The sequence below is a fragment of the Caretta caretta genome, chromosome 8 (genome assembly GCF_965140235.1).
Source record: "Caretta caretta isolate rCarCar2 chromosome 8, rCarCar1.hap1, whole genome shotgun sequence".
In the NCBI taxonomy this organism is placed as follows: domain Eukaryota; kingdom Metazoa; phylum Chordata; order Testudines; family Cheloniidae; genus Caretta; species Caretta caretta.
Window position 1 is genome coordinate 44,094,859 of NC_134213.1, and position 25,889 is coordinate 44,120,747.

A 25,889-nucleotide genomic window follows, 5' to 3' on the forward strand; every position below is an offset into this window, starting at 1 on the left:
GCCTAATAAAGTCAAATGGTAAAGCTCCCACTGATTTCAGCAGAAACCAGACTAGCGCCTCCATCCTCACAGAAAAAAAACTGTAGCAAACAAAAAAAAAAATCAACAAAATTTCTAAAAAACATTCCAAGACAGCTGATCTTATTGAGAGCAAAGGAATGAAACAAAGTGGAGTCACAAGCCAAGCCACTTCTGAAAATATGATGTTCCAAAAAACATTTTAACGAAAACGGGAAAAAATCGTGTTTTTTAAACTTTCACATCTCTGAAACACCTTACCCAATTAATCTAAAAATTTCCCCACAATTTTCCTTTGGCAGAAGGCCACCAACAGGAGAATTTGTGCTAATGTTTAAGGAATTTGAGGTGGGAACGGGGGAAGTTGTCAAAGGAGCCTTAAAGTAGAAAGCAAGTTACAACATGAACTATGGATCGAGTATGATAACTCTGTAATACATGAAGTGATAAAACTGTGAAATCAATAGTGGCAATGGAGGAGTGAAGAAACGGTTACCTACCTTCTTGTAACTGTTGTTCTTCGAGATGTGTGGCTCATGTCCATTCCAATTAGGTGTGTGCATGCACAAATCACCAGAAGGTTTTTCCCTAGCAGAACCAGTCAGGTAGGCAGTGGAGCCCCCTGAAGTCACGCCTTCATGGCACTGCAGATAGGGCCCTGCCAACCCGCCATCTCTCCAGTTCCTTCTTGCTTGTTTACTCCGACAGAGGGCAAGGCAGGTGGGTTTGGAATGGATATGAGCAACACATCTCAAAGAACAACAGTTACGAGAAGGTAGGTAACGGTTTCTTCTTCGAGTGCTTGCTCATATCTATTCCAATTAGGTGACTCCCAAGCCTTACCTAGGAGGTAGGGTTGGAGTTCATGGAATCGCTGATTGAAGCACAGCTCCGCCGAATGCTGCTTCATCCCTGGTATGCTGGGTGATAGCATAATGGGAAGTGAATGTGTGCACTGAGGACCATGTTGCCACTCTATAGATTTCCTGGTTCAGGACCTGGGCCAGCAAGGCTGCTGAAGACACCTGAGCTCTGGTGGAATGCACTGTCAGAGCAGGGGCAGGAACCTTGGCTAGGTCGTAGCATACCCGGATACAGGATGTGATCCAAGAGGATATTCTCTGGGAGGACACCGGGAGACCCTTCATCCTGTCTGGCACCGCAACAAACAGCTAGTTCGACTTGCAGAACAGGTTTGTTTGTTCGTTCAATTTAAAAAGCCAAAGCCCGCTGAACATCCAGGGAGCAGACAAGGACAAGGACAAGCTCCTGGCTGTTGGCATGAGGCTTTGGGAAAAAGACTGGGAGAAATGTGTCTCGGTTGGCGTTGAAGTTGGAGACCACCTTTGGGAGGAACACTGGGTGTGATCGGAGCTGCACTTGTCCTTGTAAAAGATGATATAAGGAAGGTCAGATGTGAGGGCCTTTAGCTCAAACACCCTTCTGGTTGAAGTTATGACCGGGAAATCCACTTTATATGATAGACAGAGCAGAGAGCACGTCACTAAGGCCTCGAATGGAGGCCCCATCAGCCTTGAGAGCACCAGATTAAGGTCCCAGGCCGGGGTTGGCAGCCGGATCTGAGGGTATAATCTGTCTAGTCCTTTAAGCAAATGCTGCACCATCTGTCATAAATATAAAGGGAAGGGTAACAACCTTTATGTGTGCGGTAACATAAAATCCCTCCTGGCCAGAGGTACAGAATCACTTTACCTGTAAGGGGTTAAGAAGCTCAAATAACCTGGTTGGCACCTGACCAAAAGGATCCATAAGGAAAGAAGATAGTTTCAAATCGGGGGGGGGGGGGGGGGAGAGGCAGGGGGGTGGAAGAGGTTTTGTTTGTGCTCTCTTTGGTTGTTCCCTCTCTGGACGGAAAGAGAGACCAAGCAGCTAAAACATCTCCTGAAAACATATCTAAAATTATAGAAATTGTAAGTAAAGGCGAGGAAATGCATTAGGTTATCTTTTGTTTTAGCGTGTGAATTTTCCCTATGCTAAGAGGGAGTTTTATTCCTGTTTTTTTGTAACTTTGAAGCTGAGCCTAGAGGGGAATCCTCTGTGTTTAAATCTTTTTATTACCCTGTAAAGTCACCTTCCATCCTGATTTTGCAGGTGTGATTCTTTTACTTTTTTCTTTAAATAAAGTTCTTCCTTTAAGTACCTGTTTGATTTTCAGTGTCCTAGGGACAAAGGGTCTGGTCGATACTCACATTATTCTCAAGCCTCCCCAGGAAAGGGGGTGAAAGAGCTTGGGGGAATATTTTGGGGAACAAGGAACTCCAAGTGACCCTTTTCCTGAATTTTTGTCTAAATCACTTGGTGGTGGTAGCAATACCGTCCAAGGACAAAGAAAGAATTTGGGTATTGGGGAAGTTTTTAACCTAAGCTGGTAAAAATAAGCTTAGGGGGTCTTTCATGCAGGTCCCCACATCTGTACCCCAGAGTTCAGAGTGGGGAGGGAACCCTGACACCATCAGGTTAGCAAAGATGGAGAGGTCAGCCTCTTCTGGGTGAAACGCTAAGATGGCAGCCAAGTGAACCTTTATCGATGATTGTGACAGACCCTGCTGTTTCAGCTTAAGCAGGTAGTTCAAGATAAACGGAATTTAAGACTTAGTCAGAGGGATACAGCTCTGCAAACACCAAATCGAGAATTGCTTCCACTTGGCTGAGTAGGTAGCCCTGGTTGAAGGTTTTCTACTACCAAGAAGAACTTCTCTAACACGGTCTGAATATGCAATTCAGTCAGATTCAGCCATGCAGCTTCCAAGCCACGAGGCGAAGAGATTCGAGATTGGGCTGCTGGAGCCGTCCACGATATTGAGTGATGAGATCTGGAATTAACGGCATCTCCACCGACAGTTCCAGCAACATGATTTACCAATGCTGGCACCACCAGGATGACTGAGGCCCTGTCATTCTGGATCTTGAGGAGGACCCTGTGGATGAGTAGGATAGAAGGGAAAGCGTAGAGGAGATGATCCCTCCATGGAAGGAGGGACGCATCTGAGAGAGTGCCCGGGTTGTGGCTCAGGAAGGAGCAGAATTGCAGGCACTTCCAGTTGCTCCCTGTGGTGAACAAGTCGACTTGGGGAAATCCGCACTGTTGGAAAATGTTGTTTATTATGTCCAGATGAATGGACCACTCATGGTTGTGAAAAGACCTGCTGAGATGGTCCAGTAGCTTGTCCAACTGAAACAGAAGCTCTTTACCCCATTGCAAGAAATCAATCCACAGATAAATCATTCACAGGGAAAAAAAAACTGCTGTAAACAACCAATCTGCTTTTTTCAACGGAAGTTGTCAGGAGATCTAGGAAGCAGAATAGACCTATCCTAAAACTTGTTTATTATACAATCTCTTTTAACTTGCCAGTTTTGATGAGAAATTACGAAATCCCACCTGACTGACATAGACCCTATGCACAATGCACATGTGCTGCTTAATATAACATGTGAGTGATCTGTAAGGATTGACTTAACAAGAATTGGGAGAGCTGAGCCCTCCCTAAAATCACACCCTATGAGAGTCGATTTTTGCATGTACTCCACTGCACTATTTAAAAAAAAAAAACTCAACTTCTTCGAGTTCTTCCTACAAAGAAAAACGTGCATTCATGCCATGACAATGGATTGTTCATGGGCACAGATTTGTTTATGTGTACAACCAACATGAAATCAGATAGGTTCATTTATTTGCCACCAAGATCTGGAAGTTAAACACTTTACATCAGAGGTTCCTTAAATTAAGGGCTTCTTTACATAGGAAAGTAATACAGAATAAGGTCAGGTCCAAATCTGAAGTGAAATAGCTACTTGTAGCAGGAAAGGCTGCTGGCCTAGTAGTCAGCTTGTGGCCTTATCTTTAAAAAAGAGAAGAAGGAGAATTTGGGGAACTACAGAATGGTCAACCTCACCTCAGTCCCTGGAAAAATCATGGAGCAGATCCTCAAAAAAACCATTTTAAAAACACTTGGAGGAGAGGAAGGTGATCAGGTACAGTCAACATGGATTCACCAAGGGCCAGTCATGCCTGATCAACCTGATTGCTTTCGATGATGAGAAAACTGGCTCTGTGGATAGGAGGAAAGCAGTGGACGCGATATATCTTTACTGTAGCAAAACTTTTGATACAGTCTCCCACAATATTCTTGCCAGCAAATTAAAAAAAGCATGGATTGGATGAATGGACTATTAGATGGATAGAAAGCTGGCTAGATCGTTGGGCTCAAAGGGTAGTGATCAAGGGCTCAATGTCTAGCTGGCAGTCGGTATCAAGCAGAGTGCCCCAGGGCTTGGTCCTGGGGCCGGTTTTGTTCAACACCTTTATTAATGATCTGGATGATGGGATAGATTGCATCCTCAGCAAGTTCGCGGATGACACTAAGCTGCGGGGAGAGGTAGATATGCTGGAGGGAAGAGATAGGGTCCAGAGTGACCTAGACAAATTAGAGGATTGAGCCAAAAGAAATCTGATGAGGTTCAACAAGGACAAGTGCAGACTCCTGCACTTAGGACAGAAGAATCCCATGCACTGCTACAGGCTAGGGACCGACTAGCTAAGTGGCAGTTCTACAGAAAAGGACCTGGGGATTACAGTGGACGAGAAGCTGGATATGAGTCAACAGTGTGCCCTTGTTGCCAAGAAGGCTAACAGCACATTGGGCTGCATTAATAGGAGCACTGCTAGCAGATCAAGGGAAGTGATTATTCCCCTCTATTCGCACAGATGAGGCCACATCTGGAGTACTGCATCCAGTTTTGGGGCCCCCACTACAGAAAGGATGTGGATAAATTGGAGAGAGTCCAGCAGAGGGCAACGAAAATTATTAGGGGGCTGGGGCACATGACTCATGAGGAGAGGCTGTGGGAACTGGGCTTATTTAGTCTGCAAAAGAAGAGAAGAGTGAGGGGGGATTTGATAGCAGCCTTCAACTACCTGAAGGGGGGTTCCAAAGAGGATGGAGCTAGGCTGTTCTCAGTGGTGACAAATGACAGAACAAGAAGCAATGGTCTCAAGTTGCAGTGGGGGAGGTCTAGGTTGGATACTAGAAAAAGCTATTTCACTCGGAGGGTGGTGAAGCCCTGAAATAGGTTACCTAGGGAGGTGGTGGAATCTCCATCCTTGGAGGTTTTTAAGGCCCAAAAGCCCTGGCTGGGATGATTTAGTTGGGATTGGTCCTGCTTTGAGCAGGGGGTTGGACTAGATGACCTCCTGAGGTCCCTTCCAACCCTGATATTCTATGATTGTATGAATGTAAGTTGTGTCATTCAGGGGTGTGAAAAAATCCCCCCCGCCCCTCAAGCAACATAGCTTACATCAACCTAACTTAGGTCTACACTGCACTATGTCAGTGGGAGATGCTCTCCCACCAACTTAGCTTCCACCTTTCGGGGAGGTGGAGTACTGAAATTGACAAGAGAGCATGCTGCTGTTGACTCCAGTGACACCGATTTAGCATGCCAGTGTAGACAAGCCCTCAGCGCAGAATGAGAATCCACCAAAGGAGTCAATGTTAAATAACTACTGCTCTTTAAATCCACACCCTAGCTTATTCTGTACTAACTTCACATGCAGACATGCTTTAGGGAAAATCCATTTAAAATAGAGAAATGTTTTGGTCAACATGTGACGAGTATAAATATTTTCATAAAATTCTGAAACCAAATGATAAGCTATTCACATCTAAGTGTTAATGAGTTTCTGTTAAGGTTCATTTGGCAGTTCCTTGCCATTACTTATTTGCTGTGTTTGATCTTGCACACAGTAGATTGATTTACTGGCATTTAAAGGTGACTGCTTTACTTATTACTTTAACAATTACACTGATCTCTCTAGTGCCACCAGCATTTTACCAGTGACCTCAGTTCTGCTTGCAGCTTTTAATCTTTCAAAGCAGAACAAAACAAGATTGAGTTCTACACATAAAACAGAGAGAGAGAGGGAGAGAGTGTGTGTGTGTGTGTGTGTGTATGGGTGGCAGTAAATAGGCTGCTTTTCCTTAAAGTTCATTGATCTCTGTGTGGTCACACTTGTGATGAGAATGTTAATTGAACAGGTCTGAAGGACAACATATATTTTAATAGCACAAAGTAAATCACCAGAGATGGGGACAATGTAATGTAGAACTAAGACATATTACTTTTAGACATGTTATAAGAATGGGCTTACATTGTCTTTCCAGGTATGAAGGAATATCATGTTTATCCCACATCATGCCCAGTGTCCTTATAGGCAGGAAATTAACACAACCACTCCTTCAGAGACAATGCTGCTAGTGGAAAATGAGAGGCACCCTTCTCGCCCCTCTGCCTTATGCTACATAGGCTGTGGTACTTGGGCACATGGTACTTGGAAGACCCACAGCACTCTAAGACCATCATGGCCCACAGTGCTAGAGGCCAGAACCCTGAATCAAACCTGGGACGTCACAAGACAGTGAACAGCAACCAAAAACCTAAAAAGACACCCAAGACTCTTATTGCTATTTATTGCTTAGAGCCTTAGATTGTGCCAGAAGCATGCCAGGAGCTTTACAGACAAAAAGATAAACTCCCTGATCCAATCAGCTTCTGAGTTCAACAGATGACACACAGGCAAGGGCAGACGTAGGCTGTCTTCATCACTAGGCAAAGTTCTGGCATTTCTTTGGTGAAAGGCTTGGCACCTATCACCATGGGCTGGCAACAGCAATCAGGCCCCAGTGCCCTTGCCCTTCATGAAGAAGGAGAGGAGCAGGGTTGAGTGCTGGAATCTCTGCCTATGCACCATACAGTGAGAGGGGGGATACAGACGTACTCTTAACCCCATCTGCTGCTCTCAGCAATGGCTGCCAAGGCATATCCACAATCAACTAACCCAATAATTTACATGCCAGAGAAAGTCAAAGCAGTCTCTTGATGCAGAGGGTATTTACACTCTCTTCCAGCTGCCAACAGGAATTGTGTGTGTAAATCCCCTGGTAACTGGTGAGGACACACTGTCATCCCCTAAAATCCAAGCATTTGACGTTTATAAAATACTTTTCAATCCCAAAGACACAGGAATAACTTCACCGACCACTGAAGTACTGCCATCTCAGGACTGAACACAGAATCGAACAGATCACACAAACTCTATCCAACCACTGACATGGGAAGTGATAAAACAATATCACATACAGTTTAAATTGCAGGAGACATTTGTGTAAACAGAACACAATTAACTAAACTGGAATATGACTTAATCCCTGACTAGTGAGAAAGTGGCAAAGATTCTATTACAAATGGAAAATTACCCTCCTATGAAGCCTGCACAGAAATTCAAGAAGACATAAGAATAACAGCTGCTAAAGTTCATATATAAAACTATGACAAAAAAACAAGAAATGGTAATTTTAAACAAGTGAACGTTACATGACTTTTACACTTTTTAACATCATAGCTATCTGTATTCTATCACATTTTGTCTCTCGGGATGAAATCTCTTGTTTTATTATAGGTCAGAGCAAGTTCTCTCACAGGAAATCTCTGATGAAAATGAATTATTGACATCAGTAAAACCAAGCCCAATGTTCCTTCTATAGTAGCTAATTACTGACACTTTGATCCACTCTACATTTCTGTCCATTGAATTATACCCAAAACAGGAATTTATTTATAATACCATCTACCAACAGGGTACATTACAATACGACAAACTGATATGCTGCCTCTTTTTGGTGATCCATAAAGCTATTATTTTTTAAGGTGACAATAATAGAAATGTCACATTACTTTGAGAGAAAAACAAATTTCACAATATTCATACCAAAACTATTTGGTAATGCACAGGCTAATTTGTGCTGCTTGCTGTCTACATTAGCATTTGAAACTCAGATGCTTAAAGGACACAGAACTCAAGTAATAATCTTTAAAAAACCCCAACAATGTTGCAAATCAAAGGCTTGATGCTGGCCGACCAGGTGCCAGCTCATGCCCATGCCAACTCACTTGTGTATTAGTATTGATCAAAGTGATTGTTAAATGTATGAGAATGTATTTGATGTTTAAACTTCATAAAAACTAATAGGATGTTGCATGCATTGTTTTCATTTATCTGTATCCTGTTAGAATGCAATAGAAAATATCAACATTGTATATACTCCTGTAACTAAATAACCCTTCCTAAGAGAAAGGAGCCTTGTATAATGTAAATGAAAAACTTTAACACGAAAATACCAAATCTTGCGCATTTCAAAGCAGGCGGTCATTATATGTGATGATCAGAGATCAAAGACTCAAAATGCATTCTGCTCTCTCTGCTATCAAAGAGCCCATATGTGTAGCCGAACTGTCAATTTGTTGACACAAAGAAAAGTTCATCATCTCTGGACTCTTTGGATTCTAACAGGGGAGAATAACTGAACAAGAAGATGGAGATCAAGAGACTTATTCTGGGTAGCCCTGAGAGACTTTTGGGAAACTAGCAGATTACTACATCTCTGCCACCATTTGCAATTACAGACCTTTACTCACATGTACATATATTTTACCTGCTTTAACCTCTAAAAACTATCATTTCTTTTTCCTAGATAATAAGCATTAGTTAGTTTACTTCAGAATTGGCTCTAAGCATCGTCTTTGGTGTGAAATCTAGGATGTAAATCCACCTGGGTGAGTGACTAGTCTCTTGGGACTAGGTGTAGTCTGGAATATTTGTGTTTGTTAGTGTAAGTGACCATTTAGCACATAGTCCAGCTTGCCTGGGTGGCAAGATAAACAGGAGTGTGAAAGCAGACGGTCTATGATTCCATGGTAAGACTGTTACAGTGACCCAGGAGTTCACATTTGTTACTGGCTTAGTGAAATCTAATTATAGAACATGCCACCAATTTGGGATGTCTGCACTTCTTTGGACAGTCTGTCCTGAGGTAGGCACTCACAGTTGTGAGCCACTCCAGACAGTGTTACAAAAGGTATTTTTGTTAATTTTCATAGAGCACTATTTTGCTCACTGCTTATAACAGCCACTTGAAAACTTGATATTTGAAATGGTTCTGCCCTGGCAACTGTGCACTAGTTTGTTATTGCAGAGCTGCTCAAAAGTACTAGACAGCTGACTTTTTGAAGTTACACTGAAACCTTTGTTTTGAGGAGGAAAGAGAGAGACAAAGAATTATACAGACTTTGAAAACAGAGACAGGACAAATTTTAGGTCCCTTGACAGTACAGAGCATCAGCCTTCACCAGGACTTCCTACAAATGCAAGTTTGTGATAGGAGAATGAAAGGGACATTCAAGGTGTTAAAAGCTTCATATCAGATTATCCTTAGAACATAATTGTCATTCTGAACCAGTTACAGCAATGAGTAACAAAACCAAAGCCCCCATTTATTATAGCCGGGACTCCCCTGGGCCCACAAATGTCATTGAAACATGGAAGTCACAGACAGAAAACCACCTGTAGTTACCTAGTCCCATATTCATTAATAAAATGATCTGCAGATTTTCATTATAATTTTTGTCTTGTCTTGTCCTCATTTGTTCAGGTACAGGCAGCCGATCAGTTGTGTGGGAAAAGACTTCCATGATCTATTTCCACTATCTCAGAATGCCTATAACTTAGAACAAGAGGAATTCCCAGAGCTGTTTGATGCTGGAAGCTCAGCATCTAAAAATAGGCAATCCAGCATGCCAGTTAAAGATGAAAATATGTTAGAAACAGCCTCATTTTCTGTGGAATGTAGACCAGTATGTGTATAAGGACTTCTGAGCATCAGAATACAAAACATGATCTAGTACCACAGCATTACCTGTTTGTAGCTATCTGGTTGTCTAATGAGATCGGTTTCTGTGACAGAGAAATGACCGATGGTCTGGTCCATATGACAGCCACTAGTGTAAGAATGAATCTGAAACAGACAAAATTAGATAAACAGATACAAATAAATATAAACAGACCAGGTCATTAATGACTGAAAATTGGTATTATCTGAAGGCTGCTTGCATGAAGTGAATTGGTAGTCATGACCCAATTCCCAAAAGACAGGTGCACACACAACTGCCTCTTGCTGAATCGGCCCTGTTTGTGACAGTCTCATAGAAACCAAGGCTGAATGACCCTGCGGAGTGAACAACCTTCTTACTCATAAAATGGTCTCACTAGGTCAGCAGTGTTAGCCAGGTGGCATGTGGAAGTTTCCACTGTTGCTGCCTGGTCTAAAGTCAGAGGGTTTCGCTTCCCAAGATGTCTCAGGGTCTAATACTTTTACCCCACAACAGAATTCACCTAAAATATTTATAAAGCATAAAAAAAGTTATTAACACATTTACATGCATACCTGTTAGAGATATACACGATGTACAGCTTCTAATCTGTTCCCTTAATACAGAAAACGCCATTTAGGTGTATTAAATCTTTGCTGTAAATCATAACTAGCTCTTAACTGATGCTGCCAGAAACTTGCCCCAGCTGTTTTGATGATATCATCATCAATTACATGGGAAAGAATCTTCCCAAGTTAGTCAGGGGAACAATAAAAAGCAATTCCCCCTATTCAATGCTGATCCCTTTGTTACTGTAATAAGTGCAGCTGTCAGACAAGATACTAGTGCACATTTGTCATACAATCTTTCACATTTCATTAATATTTCTGTCCACATGACATGAAAATGTTAGTTGTTTTCTTCTCTTGTTCCAATATTACTATTATCATGCACTTAGGAATTGACAAATATTTTAAATTGATGATTAATTATCCTGTCTCCTTAAAACTTAACATAATTCTGGTATTTCTTTTTCAAAACTCACTTCTGGTGGCAATCTGGCACAACACACAGGTCTGTGCAGAAGTTTTTAAAAAAGAAACAGCTCCAAATGCAGTTCTCTCACTCTAAATCATGTCACTGCTGCTTCCTTCCCTTTATTCAGTTCTAGACTCTCCGCCATCCTGATGTATTATGGCTCTGAATCCTTAGGCTTTCTGGAACTAGGATTCAGATCTGAGCTCTCGTCAATCATAAGTCATGTCAAAGAGATCTTAGGACATAGTGACGTCAAGGACATCAGGGCCTTCAACCAAGCCAGAGTACTTGATTGGAATGGACATAACATTGGTGCCATTGTAAAGGGTCAAAGCATTTCCTTCATCGTGAAAGCCTAAAGACAGTTTTCCTGGGCTCTTGGGCAGAAGGGTACACAGATTAAACAGGACTTAGAAGAGCCTCTCCAAGAGGCATCACTAACAGGGCACACATTTTCCCAAAATAGACATTTTGCTGCCACAGCAGACCTGGTATTTCAACTCTGCCTTCTAGGCTAACACCTTCTTGGGAACGTAACGGACCAACAACACACAAAGCCACAGAACAGGTTGAATCCCATAAGATGGCACAATGGCAGGCATTACATTTAAAATACACTACCATAAGCCTCCTTTAACAGACTATAACTCCATACTACTAAAGCCCAAAATCAGGCTGAAAGAAGGAAACAATTGCAAGAAAAATGAATTAATTAATGTTGGGGGACTCAGTCGTTTTTAAGCTGCTAGTGAAAAAAAATGGGCTGGAGTGGCAAGAAAGTAGCTCTTCATATAACCGTGCGCCAAGGAGCGCTGCGCTTCAGGAGGTTCCAAGCTCTCTGCTGAAAACACGTGGGAAGCCTGGGCTGCCACAGGAACTGCCAGGCCAAATGAGGCCAGGTCCACCCAGCCCAGCCACCTAGGACAGTAGCTAGCACCACATTTCAGCAGAAGACACAAGAAATTCTGCAAACGCAGTTATGTAACAACTTGTCCGCAAGGGAAAGTTTCTTTGGTTGAAGCTGGTTCATGCTCTGAAGCATGAAGGTTTATAACCCTTTCCGTACGCTTCTTTTAAATATTTACTACTATAACTAAATAGTCTTGTGGTCTGGTCTGTATAAATGTCCCAACCTTTCTTGAATCCTGCTAAGCTTTTGACCTCAATAATTTGTGGTAAGAATTTCCACAGGCTAAGTGTGCAGCATATGTGAAAAAGTATTTCCTTTCATCAGTTTTAAGAACGACTGAAGGTCTAGAAAAATCTGCCTTACAGTGATAGACCAAAGAAGCTCAGTCTATTTTGTTTATCCAAGAGAAGGGCAAGAGGGGACTTAATCATTATCAAGAAGAACCTACATGGAGAGAAAATATCTGACAATAGAGGGCTCTTTAATCAAAGAGACAAAGGCAGAACAAGATCCAGTGGCCGGAAGCTGAACCCAGAAAAATTCAAACTAAAAATAAGGCATTTTTTTTAAAAAACAGTGAGGGTAATGAACCATTGGAATATTTACCTATGGATACAGTAGATTCTACATCATTTGAAGTCTTTAAATCTAGATTGGATGGATCCCTATAAAAGATGCTCTAGCTCATCCAGAAGTTATTGGGATTGAAGCAGGAATGGTCTGATGTAATTTCATAGCCTGTATTATACAGGAGGTCAGACTAGATTATCATACACATTATTAAGGGCAGAAGGGTTAACATTGCTCCTTTCAGTTTTGCTCATTTCTCTTTGTCTTTCTATTATGAGTAGAGCCCTAACAAATTCGCGGCCATGAAAAACGTGTCAAGGACCGTGAAATCTAATCTACAACCCCGCACCGGGCTCCAGATGCTAGTCCTCCAGGGATGAGGAGAAAGGTGACTTCCTCCTTCCCTGCAGGGGCTGCTCCTGGGGCAGGTCACACTCACCTCTGGGATCTCCTCCAGCTGCAAGAAGCTCCACGGCTTCAGCTGTTGCCTCCCCCCACAGGGGAAGGCTGGGGGCTCCAGCTGTCACCTCCCCCAGCACACGAAAGCTGGGGGCTCCAGCTGTCATCCCCCCAATGGGGCAGGAGACTGCTAGGAAAATGGTACCTATGGTAACCCACCCCTCATACCCTGTGACCCTCACTTCTCCGCTTCTGTTGGCAGTGGCACTGGCTTTATGGCTGGGTCCCCAGCTACCAGCGTCCCTGTCTAGCTGCCCAGCTCTGAAGGCAGGGCCACTGCCAGCAGCAGAGCAGAAGTAAGGGTGGCAATCCCACAACCCCCCTACAGTAGCCTTGTGACCTTCCCACCCTGCCCTTTTGGGTCGGGACCCCCACAGTTACACCACCATGAAATTTTAGATTATAAACATCTGAAAACATGAAACTTACTAATTTTTAAAACATTTGGTTGTGAAATTGACCAAAATGGACCCTGAATTTGGTAGGACCCTAATTATGAGATCCCACATTTCCTCTCTAAAGGTCTGTCTATACTGCACTCCAAAGTGTGTGACTGCAGCTCAGGTAGACAAATGCATGTTAGCTTTAATGTATCTAGCATGGATAAAAACAGCAAGGAAGCTGCAGCAGCATAGGGTTGAGTGCCAGGCATTCTAATTTACCAAGTTTATATCTTAACTTTCTCACACTGGTGTATAAATAGACATGGTTATATTATGAGCAGGTGCCCAATTTTATAAATCCATGATCAGACACCTCATTGAATTAACAGAATTTACCTCTGTGATCATAACTTGCCCCCTTCCAGTTCAGTAGCAATTTCTGTCCTAGCCTTTTACCAGATACAGAGATACCTAACAATACCAAATGGAGAATCATCATGTTTTCCTGAAATTCAGGAAAATTCTGATATTTCTTTTCACATACTTGTTCTGGCACAAAAACAAAAAAATTCAGTTTTAAAAACAATGCCGTATAAATTTACAATGGACACACTTAAAAAGTCCTTTCCTGCTTTAGCCATATTCTGGTTTCCAGCAATATTTCCTATACCCAACATGCAGAATACTGCCAGAACTACTAGTATCTCTAAAACCAGAACAAACTTAAAGTGCATACCCAGTGTCTGTTTAATGACACTCCAAACACAGAGACTAGCCTTCCAGAACCGGTTTGAGTTAACATACTGAAATCTGTAGAAAGTTGCCACCAGTTTACTAAAACTATAAATTATGATCAGCAGTAATAAATTCTGTTCCATATTCAAGATACATATCCTGATAAGTTACTAAACACAATGAGTAAATGCAATAATTATAATTTTGTAGAGCCATCATTCTGAAAATCTGTCAGTACAACAAAAAAACATTACACCCCTTTGCATGTGGTGTTTATGGTTTCATACCAGAACAGCAAGATCTCATATACAAATCATATTAGGTCAGCTGAATTTCCAAATGAAATACCTCAAAAACCTCAATCTTTTGATAGATGGCAGCTTATTTTAAATGATAAAAACTATATTAGTGCAATGGTACGGTATATTTCTGCATCCAGAGGGGCCAGGAAATATATAATAATGGTGCACACAGCAGCTGTAACTTGCCTCCTTTGTGCATATATAGTGTTTTCTGTGACCATGTGTTAACTACTAAGCATTAACATATGTGTAATGGAGCACTGTTACAAGGCATTTAGAACTTTATCTTTCAATTATCCAGAACACAGAGCACTGTTATTGCTACTCTGCACTTAATTCACACTGTAGTGACTAGGTATCAGAGCACACATAATATCATTAATGGTTATGCACTGAATACTAGGGCTCAAATCCATCCTTAGATGCATGCAGCTTTAATTGCAGCTCTGTAAAAACATCAGAGAGCAGAATTTGGCTTAACATCTTAAAAAAATATGTACTTCTATCCTCAGGGACCTTAGATTTATATCTGGCCCATTTACTTGTGAAATCATAGACCCATAGACTTTAAGGTCAGAAGGGACCATCATGATGATCTGGTCTGACCTCATGCACATTGCAGGGCACAGAACCTTACCCACCCATTCCTATAATAGGCACAGAACCTCTGGCTGAGTTACTGAAGTCCTCAAATCATGATTGAAACACTTCAAGTTACAGAGAATCCACCATTTACACTAGTTTAAAACTACAAGCAACCCGTGCTCCATGCTGCAGAGGAAGGTGAAAAGCCCCCATGGTCTCCACCAATCTGACCCGGGGGAAAATTCCTTCCCAGCCCCAAAGATGGTGATCAGTTAGACCCCGAGCATGTGGGTGAAATAGAGAACTGGGAAAGATTTCTCTGTAGTAACTCAGAGCCCTCCCTATCTAGTGTCCCATTACTGGCCATTGGCGATATTTGCTGCTACGAGTCGCAGATCACCCATATGCTATTGTAGCATCAGTTGTTTTACAGTCACCAGCTGTGCAGAGCCCTTTATGATGGTGAAAGAATTAGTTGGATTCTCTTCTGACTTGCATATCATCAAAACAATTATTCTCTTGAGACCCAAGCATAATCTCTGTTGGGGGTGGTGCTGTACAGTACAAAAAATAAAACAAAACGAAAAAAACAGCTTGATTTGCACATCCCAATTTGACCCTGCAGTTCCGGAGAGGGGGGAGGAGAGATGACAGTCCCACATCATGAAGATACCTTTGTAAGTGGCACCATTGTTGTGGACCTTAGTAGAGGCCAAGGACTTGAATCGGCCATGAATCACAAACTGCCCTCTTTTGTTCCAGGTCAGGATTGAGACACATTTAAAATGGGTAGTGTGTAGTAAAAGAGTTCTTCACTGCTGCACATGCAGAACCTAATCAATGCTACATGAAGGACTTCAGCCTCCAGGTTTTCAGTAAGGCATCTTCCTCTAGTGATACATTCATTTAAAAAACAAAACAAAAACTCATTAAAGTCTTATGGTTGTAGTGCCATATATAGCCATTAAAGCGGAGAAGGCATCTTCATTCAAATCCTCTTGTTCTGACTCCTAAGTACTTTCTGATAAAACTTTCCTTTGGGCTGCAATTTCTTGGGCTCATTTATAGGCTCAGAGACTTTATGGAGGTTCCCAGTGGCTCAATTTCAGTTATCCAAGCATATGAAAAAGGTCTTTCACTAGTGAAAGTATTTTGAGTAATTCTTTTTCCTTCCACGGCCATCAGTGCTCCCCACTGGGAGTTGCGGCTCTGAGACTTCCCTTCTACAGGCAATGATGCTCAAAGCTGTTGGCAAATTTCAAGTGAGCATGCAAAAATCAAGCTTAAAATGGAAAATAACCTGCAACCTTGACTTTGCAGCGGCTACTGCCTCTTTGTGATTTGGAATTGCTTTAGCTTTGCTGGTTTAATTCAGGCTTTCACTAGTATTTTAAGAAGGGGGAGGATTGTATTTAATTTTCTAATTGTTGCTACTTTTGAAGCTGAAGTTGTGTCCAACACTTTGAATAAAAACACTGAGAGGTGGACATCTTGCATTACATTTCTGTGTGTCTGTATGAGTAACCTGCACTTCTGTTCTTGCCAAGCAGCGCCCAATTAGGAGGACATGAAGAACAAGCTCAGACATGTTCTGATAAATACACAGTGAACCTATCTTGGTGGGGAGAAGGGTGAATATGCCAAGCTGCAAGGGAGAGCCAGTCAAAGATTATAACCTTGTGGTCATGGTACATAATCTATTGGTTTTCTCAGGATTTTGCATAGAGGGCTGCAGAGGGATATATTTGTATTTACAGGGGTCTACATTTATCTAGATAAAACATTGCACAAAGCTAGTGAACCAGTGTTAATTACAGACCTGGGATTTACTGGTAGGGCATTAATAATAAATAATTCCACTGTGCATCAGAAGAACTTTTACCTTATGTAAGAGTTTACATTGCTCCTGACTCTCAACGTGCAAACTCCGCCACTGGAACCGCAGCCTGCCATTTAACCACTGCAGATATCTGACATCCACTTCTCTTTTCAAACAAGGTTCAAGTGCTATTTCGGTCCTATCCTTCCAGCTGTTAGACAGATTATCTTCACACTAAAAGAAGAAGATAGCAACAAAATGGTTTAAATCACTGTCTACATTTCCAAGTCATTAAGCAGTAAATAGCAGGCAGGATGAATAGGACAAACACCAGCCAAAAAAAATAATCAGCACCAGAAAAGAAAATAATCCCCTGAAAATTAACAGGACCTTTCTGAACCTATGGTGGGTATGCCCTAAACTAATAGTATTTTGGAGGAAAGTAAAAAGAATTTTGAAGGTAACTAAAGACAGGCTACCCACAGAACACATAGTGATTCTACTAGGTTACAGCCTTAGAGGCCCAGCTAAGGTGAGCTTGGCTGAAGTAGAATTAGAGGCCCACAAACCTTAACCCTTAAGTCACTGCCTCATCCTTTTATCCAGAGTGACTCTACTGCCCTGACACAGACTGCCTCGTGCCTGTATCCTGAATGACCAAGGGGTGATTTTAGTGGAAACGAGATTTTTATCATTTTCCAACTTGCACCAAAATCAACAGGCTTCTGCCAACTGAAACGTAGAACATGTCCTGAAATTGATCATATTACATAAAGACCAAAAGAGAAACGCTATCAAGTTCTGTGTAAAGCCTCACTTCGCTCTGCTAAAAATACTATCAGGCAAAAACGAAGTACTTGCATCGTTCCTACTTGACAGGCTGATTGTCCCTTCCTCCCTGTCTCCAAGGCAGAAGTTTTCACATGAAAACCAAAGAAATCACATTTAATTGCATGCAAGGAAACAACCCAATTCTCCAGAATAGCACAGCGCATTCCTATAAGAAAAATTCTTTGGAAGAAAAAGCTTTCTCCATCCAAAATTTGTATGCAGTGTAGTTGTTGAGTATCTTGAGCAACAGGAAAACCAGAAAGAAATCAATTATCTTCTGTCTTATGGTCAGTGTGGCAACCACCTGATTAAGTATTGCACCCTGATGTCAGCCCAGTCAGCTAGAGGAGCTGAGTCAGTGACCTCACAAAGGGACTTGTGTCTTGCCCTTCTCAGCCCTTGCAGGCAAGTTCAGCATCTTCTCCCAGCTCTGTTTTGCCTTCTACCAAAAGAAAAGGAGGCAGCATCTAACAGAAGATTATTTCAATCCATCAACCTCTGTGTTCTGGATCCTGTACGCTCCCCATTGTTCCACCTCTACCATATGTTGAAAGAAAAGTTGAAGTCTCAGCTTTACCAGGAGGAGTATTAGCTGGTGACCCTGGGATCCTGAATGCTCCCTTCACCTGGAGAAGTGGGTCAAATTTTGAATCTGACTATTCACTTCCTACAGTTTCTTTCTGCAAGGGAAGTTGGCTGCACTCAATATTTCCCTCACCCTTGCTTTGTAAATTAGCAAGGATCAGAACCACTTGTTAGGGGGCTTATTCCTTAACCTGCTCACTTCCCTGGTCCTTCTCACATGAACAGAGAGCAACAATACCCGAAGTCCAAAGGTGCAAACAATTCAATGTTTATTGGGGTGAACTTCCAGCAAGCATGATTCCAGTTTCCTTCCTTAGTGTCCCCCTTCCCAGCTCTGACACCACAAAGCCTGGCCTGTGTCCCTGTTCCCATTCCCCCCCTTAGCAAAACATGATTCCAATTCCCCCACCCCCATTTCCTGTTCCCATTCCCCCTCCTTACTTCCTGATTGACTGCAGACTATATAGTAAAACTTGAGTTCTGCTTAGCTATACCATAACCAATTATTTTACTGAAATTTAACTAACCAATCCTAACATATTGTAACATGATTATTTAACCAATTATATCCCACCACCTTAATTGGTTTACACCAAGCAAAATGAATTATACAGCAGACAGAAACAATCACAGAACCAGACAGAGATTATACAGACAAGCAATAGGGAAATGGGGACTACAGTGGTAGAACAAAGAAATGAGGATTTCACATCCCAGCTATTGATAAGTGAGCTCTTGCTATACAGGACGCTATCAAACTAAGTTTTCTTTAAATCTTCTAGGCTCTTCCCTTTCTCTGGAGGGGATAGGAATACAATCCTGTCTTGATAATGCCTAACAGCCCAACAGCACCATATTTTAATGTGACTAGTTTGGAATGTAAGGATGTGACCATACGCTTCCCATCTTATGGCTGCCTCTTCTATTTAGCCAAAGGCCTTAGCTTAAGAACGGGGCCTCAGACGGTCACATTCAGAGAAGACCCTTACACAGGCAGACAGTGATTTTGATTCCTTTCTTTTATACTTCTATAATTAGCTAAATGATAAACATATACCTAAATTCTTACAGTATAGGCCTTTACAGGCAGGCCTGCATATCTATACCCTAACACCACTGTCAAGGTTCCTTCCCCACTCTGAACTCTAGGGTACAGATGTGGGGACCTGCATGAAAACCTCCTAAGCTTACTTTGACCAGCTTAGGTTAAAACTTCCCCAAGGTACAAACTATTTTACCCTTTGCCCTTGGACTTCCACTGTCACCACCAAACGTCTGACTGGGTTTATTTTATTAGGAAAGAGCTCAGAATTCTCCCAACCCTTGCACCCCACTTCCTGGGGAAGGTTTGGTAAAAATCGTCACCAATGTGCATAGGTGACCATAGACCCAAACCCTTGGATCTTAAGAACAATGAAAAAAGCATTCAGTTCTTACAAGAAGAATTTTAATAGAAGAAACAGTAAAAAGAATCACCTCTGTAAAATCAGGATTACCCTTACAGGGTAATTAGATTCAAAACATAGAGATTCCCTCTAGGCAAAACCTTAAGTTACAAAAAAGACAAAAAGACAGGAATATCCATTCTATTCTGCACAGCTTATTTTCTCAGCCATTTAAAGAAATCATAATCTAACGCATATCTAGCTAGATTACTTACTAAATTCTAAGACTCCATTCCTGTTCTGTCCCCGGCAAAAGCATCACACAGACAGACTCTTTGTTTCTCCCTCCCTCCAGCTTTTGAAAGTAGCTTGTCTCCTCATTGGTCATTTTGGTCAGGTGCCAGTGAGGTTATCCTAACTTCTTAACCCTTTACAGGTGAAAGGGTTTTTCCTCTGGCCAGGAGGGATTTAAAGGTGTTTACCCTTCCCTTTATATTTATGACAACCACTAACAGACCCATCAAGGTTTATTTAAAAAACAAAGCTACAAGCAGAAACAATCTGATGGATGTGTTTGCCCAGCCCTTTCCTCCCCAGGTAACCCCTCTTAAAGGAACAGAGTCCACAACCTGAAAAAGGCTGGAAAAGAAGAGGGGGAAATGGTGAGACACCACTCTGACTTCCTCTCCACTCCAGCCTCGGCCTGGAAAGGTGCAAGAGGAGAAAACAAGATGACCTTGACAACAACTGACAGAAATGTGAGAAATTAGAGCGCCACTAGCCATTTTCCAGAAGCAGTTGAATTGGCTGTCTCTCCATGCTCCCCCTTTGCATAGCCTCCCTGATGTGTGTGTGTTTGGGGGCGGGGTGGGAAGAGGAGAAGCTGCAGCGGTTTCTTTAGCCCCATTATTTTCCCTTCAAACCCACTTCCATCAAAAGTTCTACCACCACAGGAGACAATGTTGCCACATGTGCTCCATGTGGGTATGATAATTCTGCCACCTACCCCTTGCTGCAGGGCTCCCTGTGATTACTCTGCTACTGTGTGGGAAGATTCTGCTGCCCCCTGCCTCCCTCGTGCAGATGAGGACTGTGCCACATGTCCATGAGATCTTTCTGACTCATTTCAACCAACACAACTGTAGCATGCAAATTAACTAGGGAGGAATGATGATTGATTATCTCTGATGTCACAATTACAATGCTTAAGATTAAGACCTGAGCTTTTGACATGGCATGGACTAATAGTATAATTAGATACAATAATCATTAATAATTAAGCTTAATTACAACAAATTCTTCAAAGGAGTAATGAAGATGTGTGCATGTGAGAATATTTGGGCCTTCAGAAACTGTGGTTCTGCACCTGACGAGAGCCTCACCCCCCATCCCCGCAAATAATGTCACCCCAAGGTAAGTTTCTTTATAGGGGGCCATTTTAAAGGGTTTTCTCTGCTGAAGTTAAGACCCCATTTTGAGAAAGCACTTAAGCAGGTGCTTATATCCCACTGACTCCAATGGAATTTAAGCACATGTGCTTTCCTGAATCAGAGCCTTCACTGTTAACAAGTAACATCTTATAAAAAAAATTCAACTGGTCCATGAAGGGTGAATGTATTTTCAATTTCAGGCCTAAATTAAAACTGTAAATTGTAAAATAAAGAGATTTTAGTCCTGTCTTAAATATAAATTTCAACACAACCTTGACAGGTGAATTAACCACAATGCACGTTTAACTTAACCTCAGCTACTAAGATGCCCCCGTAATACTGTACAGGTGTATATTTATTAATGAAAATGAAAAAAGGTGGTCTGACTGCAGGGCAACCTACTAGACCTACTGTGAGTCTTTCCCCTGTTCTCTGGTTCAACTATAAGTGCTTACTATGGAAACAGACAGACATCCTCATTTTGCCAATAAGGAAATGCAGTCACCTTCCCTGGATCCCACTTGTCCAGAAGTTCAAGGCTGTTGCCTCTTTAGATAAGTTTACCAAGAGTTATTTAGTAAACAGAACAGCTGCCTATGGCTCACATGGTTTTGCAACATTAGCAGAGGCTACTGAACTATGAAATTGTGTAAAAACAGCAGTGCAGTTCATAAACTTGACAACGCAAACAATTAGCTTGGGGAAAACCCATAGCTGTATATAACATATTAAAGCATCAAATGTATATGCTGCCAAGGAGCTATATCCTCAAACTCAGTGGGTTACAAACACTTATACTAGATTCTGCCTTCCCTGTTATTTACTGTTCAAGTCTTTACAAAGGACTTGTATTAGAGATTTCAGAACACCATTCATGATGCTCCCAAGAGGTTTACCTCAGAAAAGAACAGTATTAGATTTAATTGCCTTGCAAGTCCAGTGACAGAAACACCACCTGGAGCTAAATGTTATTGTAGCAACTTGTTTTATTAATATTAAAATAAGAAAGCCATTGCATTTTTCAACAGAAGCTTTCTATTCCTAGTATTTATTTCACACCTACTTTATGAAACGTCTAGGCCTGCTATGGAATATGTAGCCTGACATAAGTAAACAAGAAAAGGAAGAGAGCCCTTGGATATTAGACTGTGATCTCAATTTCAGTCCCATCTCTAATATCTAGGGTTATTTACTGCTCTCTCACAGACAGAAATCACTAAAATGCTGACCCCAGCTAAAGCCTTTGCTTCTAATATCACTTTGCATTTATCTAATTCTATCTAGCAATAGGCATTCATGCAAATTCAGTACTGTATGCTGAATGGGCAGAGCATTCTGTCAGCAACACAGAAAACATAGCAACGGCAGCCACTGAGCACTCAAACTATCCTTCCCCAAGCGGAACTGCACTAAAATAGCTACAGGGAAACTTCCCTTCAATCACATATCAGAAAAGCTCTTTCCCAATAAAATGAAGTGTTTGATAGAATGAACATTTCTCTTTACTTACTCTGATGGATGCTCAGGGAAAAAAAGACTCATTCACCCAAACTATGGAATGGTGCCGCCTGTGTACAGCAATGAAGTTGCATCAAAGCACGTCAATCTGCTCACCAGAGCTTTTAAGTCTTCTCTAATTGACCAATACAGCATTTGTCTAATCCTTGTATACTAGACTATCTAGAAATAACTGGGATGCCTGTGATGAGGGCAACTGTCCAACAGAATCTCAAATGAGGTCCTTAGTCTCACCCTCATTTAATATTACACTTCTGGAACATCTTCTGCCTCAAAACTGGAAGGTGTTGTTACAGGACCTCGCAGTCTATTTATTGGTGGGTTCACAAACATACACAACCCTGTAAAAATGACAACCGGCACTTGTTCATTAAACAAAAGATCCCCATCTGTGTCCTGCTGTAAGCAGCTCACCTCCTGTTACTGGAAGGGCTATTCTATTCACACTCACAGAGATATAACGCAGGCCCTCTCAGGATTACTTTCTGCACCAGAGACACTTCCCATATGAAAGGAACCATGCCCCTTTTAGAGCTCTCTGGATGCCAAGGAAGATTTATAGTGACTTGGCTGGATCTAAATATATTTTGTGCCTGCACAACACAGCATTAAACCTGTCAGTAACTACAGGCAGATAACAGCATGTCACCCCAGGCACAAGTCTAGAGAGTCTTTGAATCAGGACCTCCATTTTCTTTGTAGCTAAAAAAAAAAAAAATCTTTACAATGATAAAAACATAAGCCACCTCAAGAGCTGGAGATGCCCTAATGCTTTAAACCACCTTAAATGTTTACAGCAGCATAAGCACTTAAACTGGCAGCAAAGTACAGTGTCACTTATGAAACAACTTCAGCCATCTTTAGTCCTTAAAAATGACTGGTGACTACTGATGAGTTGAAAGGTGACCACTGAATAGATGCATATTTAGATTATTGCTCATGCATGTACTTAGTACTAATGAACACTCACAGTTAATGACTTTGCTGTGCCCATGCACAGTAACCAATTATTAATTGGCCTAGCTGATATCCAACTGAACTGTTTTCACATGTTGCCATGGAAATTTTTCTCAATCAGAATGATTTACATGCCAACGTTTTGAAGTTCAGCCATTCAAGTTTCACAGGAACGTGTGTGACAATTATTTTAAACGGGAAACATTTTTTCCCTCCACTGTCCCTCTGCTCAAAAATGAATTTTGCTGTTACACCTCCCTTCCCCACCAAAAAAACCCTCACCACACCATTGGGAAGAGACAAAGCAGTCCCCTTTGTTCTATGGAAAATCAAAACAGTGGTGTTACTAGAGCAGGCTAAAAGGGAAATAAAACAACAAGGCCTTCAATTATATAAATTGTTCATCACAGAACAATGTACATTTCAACATGGACAAATATATTTGCAGATAGGAAGTAATACGCAATATGGGAAGTGTTTCTTAGTGCTAATTATTCAAGGTGGGGTGCTAAGAAATTGGTGCCCTGGCCCTGAGGTGTAGGACTCTGGAATTGTCATGCCTGTTATCTACACCTTGTCCCAGTGGGCCCCCTAATCAAATCCTGCCCAACATCCAACTCTGCATTACCTTTATTTTTCACACTGGAAATTGTTGCAAGATACAACAGATTCAGGGAGATCCCAAAGGACTCGAGGTAATCTGCCTTACAATACACTGTTGTCTGCAGCACTGCACAGAAACCTCTGCATTGTATGGCAGCATCACATTTTCCTGTATTTTTCCTTACCTTTCTAATTCACAGATACCACATCTTCACGTTTCCACAGCTTTTCCATCAATAAACCTACTGTGTTGGTAAAATGGCATATTCTTCAACCTCATCCTTTATAAGCAATGGGAAATTCAAAGACCTCTGCTCTCCGCATTGCTGTAAAAACAAGGCTGAGATGCTCTTTTGTGACTGTGAGCTGCCATCTGTTGGTGAGTTAAGGAATCCAAGGATAGATGCCTCGTTTGCTACTGGCTTTACACAGTAAAGGTGCAGAATTCATCCAAAGGTGAACTTTCTGCTCCCATATACATACACAAACAACTAGCTACCTTCTTCAGATACCACCAGGGTGAATTAAAAAAAATCTGCTTTTTTCATCAAAAAGCATTTTATCAAAAAAATCAATCTAAACATAGTTTTAATTAAAATAGCTCAAAGACATCTCATCATGGAATAGGGATTATAAATTCTAATTCTATAGTATGAGACAATATATTAATGTAATGTTTAAGAAAAGTTTTGTAAATGAGTTCCAACCGTTCATGGATTAGGGACTCAATCTTATGGGATTCCAGGGGCTTCTGCATAAATTATTTAGGTTGATCTTTCTATCTATCCAATGAGACTCAGTGCTCAGTCTAGAAGATACCATCAGAGGTGCTTAGTTTTGCAATTCTCAAACTGGATTGATGTCTCCAGAGATAACATGCTTGTTAACAGCAAAAATGTTTCTAAATAAATCAATAAATATATAGAGGTGAGAAATAACAGACCTTAACCCTATTGTCCCTCTGCAAATTTGTGTACACAGTCAATCCCTTACCTCTCTCTAAAAGTTCAAAGTTTCAAAAAGTTCAATGAATAGAAGATTGTTGGGGGTGGAATAGATCTGGACAAGGAGAAGAAGTCTAGAGATAAATGCGAGAAGGGAGAGACAGGCAGTAGAAACAAAAGTGAAACTGTTTGAGCAGCATATTCCAGAAGTCTTGAGGCCTTTCTGAGTGTAGCCTTCATTGATTTGAGATCTACCATACCATTCTTTCACTAGAAGGGAAATCCTATAATGGCAGCAGGCCATAAAAGAGACCCAGTTGGGGAACATTTTAATGAAGTTCCTCTACCTGTGGGTAGAGGAAACAGTGCAACAAAGAAATGCAAGGCCTGGTTTCCCTCAATGAAACAACATCATGAAAAGTGTTCCTTCGCAGTAGGAAGCTGCTTTGAAGATGATGAAAGGAACATGTCTGAACATGCAGGATCTTCAGGTTGGTAAACTTTTTAATTTCATATTTCTTTCTTAAAGAACTGTCTGTCTTACTTCTGGACTATTCTTGAATTCTCATATTTCAGCAAAAAATATAGTTGTTACTCTATGATACTATCATTTTAGATGCAGTTGTAATAAAAAATAAAGAGCTGAAATAGGCAGATCTTCCTTTTACAATTTCACCTTTAAAGTATTACTGAGTGTCAGTGAATGCAATTGGTAAAACTAAATGAGCAGTAAGTTAATAATAATTGACTAACTGCATCGACTTATTTTGTTCAGGAGAATCCATCCTTAACATACAGGATTCTGAAGACAATCCACCTTCAAGATCACGTCATTTTCTATAGTTTCAGAGTTCTCTGCTAATGATAGTGTTTCAATCACATCATTTATGTCACATAACCACAGTATATGACCTATAGCAAAAAGAAAAAAAACCTCCATCATCCAGAAACAACCATAGTTAAGTTTGTGATAAGAACCAGCAGATTACAAAAAGAGGTAATTGATGAAAAAATTTCCCCGTTTGTTTATGCAACAAACTCTCCTTTCCGTACGATTGAGAACCCACACTTCATTAACATGGTTCAGTCAT

At 41.3% G+C, this 25,889-nt stretch overlaps 1 protein-coding gene across 4 annotated transcripts in view; it reads right to left on the reverse strand.

Annotated features, from left to right (window-relative positions):
- The window catches only part of TEDC1 (tubulin epsilon and delta complex 1), a 201,261-nt gene that overhangs the window by 132,935 nt on the left and 42,437 nt on the right, over nucleotides 1-25,889 (reverse strand). For 3 of the 4 annotated variants that reach the window (XM_048862429.2, XM_048862428.2, XM_048862426.2), the window contains exons 4-5: nucleotides 16,609-16,779; nucleotides 9,792-9,890 (exon numbers count right to left, since the gene is read on the reverse strand). In XM_048862429.2, the coding sequence (XP_048718386.2) occupies nucleotides 9,792-9,890; nucleotides 16,609-16,779 (270 nt within the window). The remainder of the gene's footprint in view (nucleotides 1-9,791; nucleotides 9,891-16,608; nucleotides 16,780-25,889) is intronic. The other variant, XM_048862430.2, reaches the window with a different exon arrangement.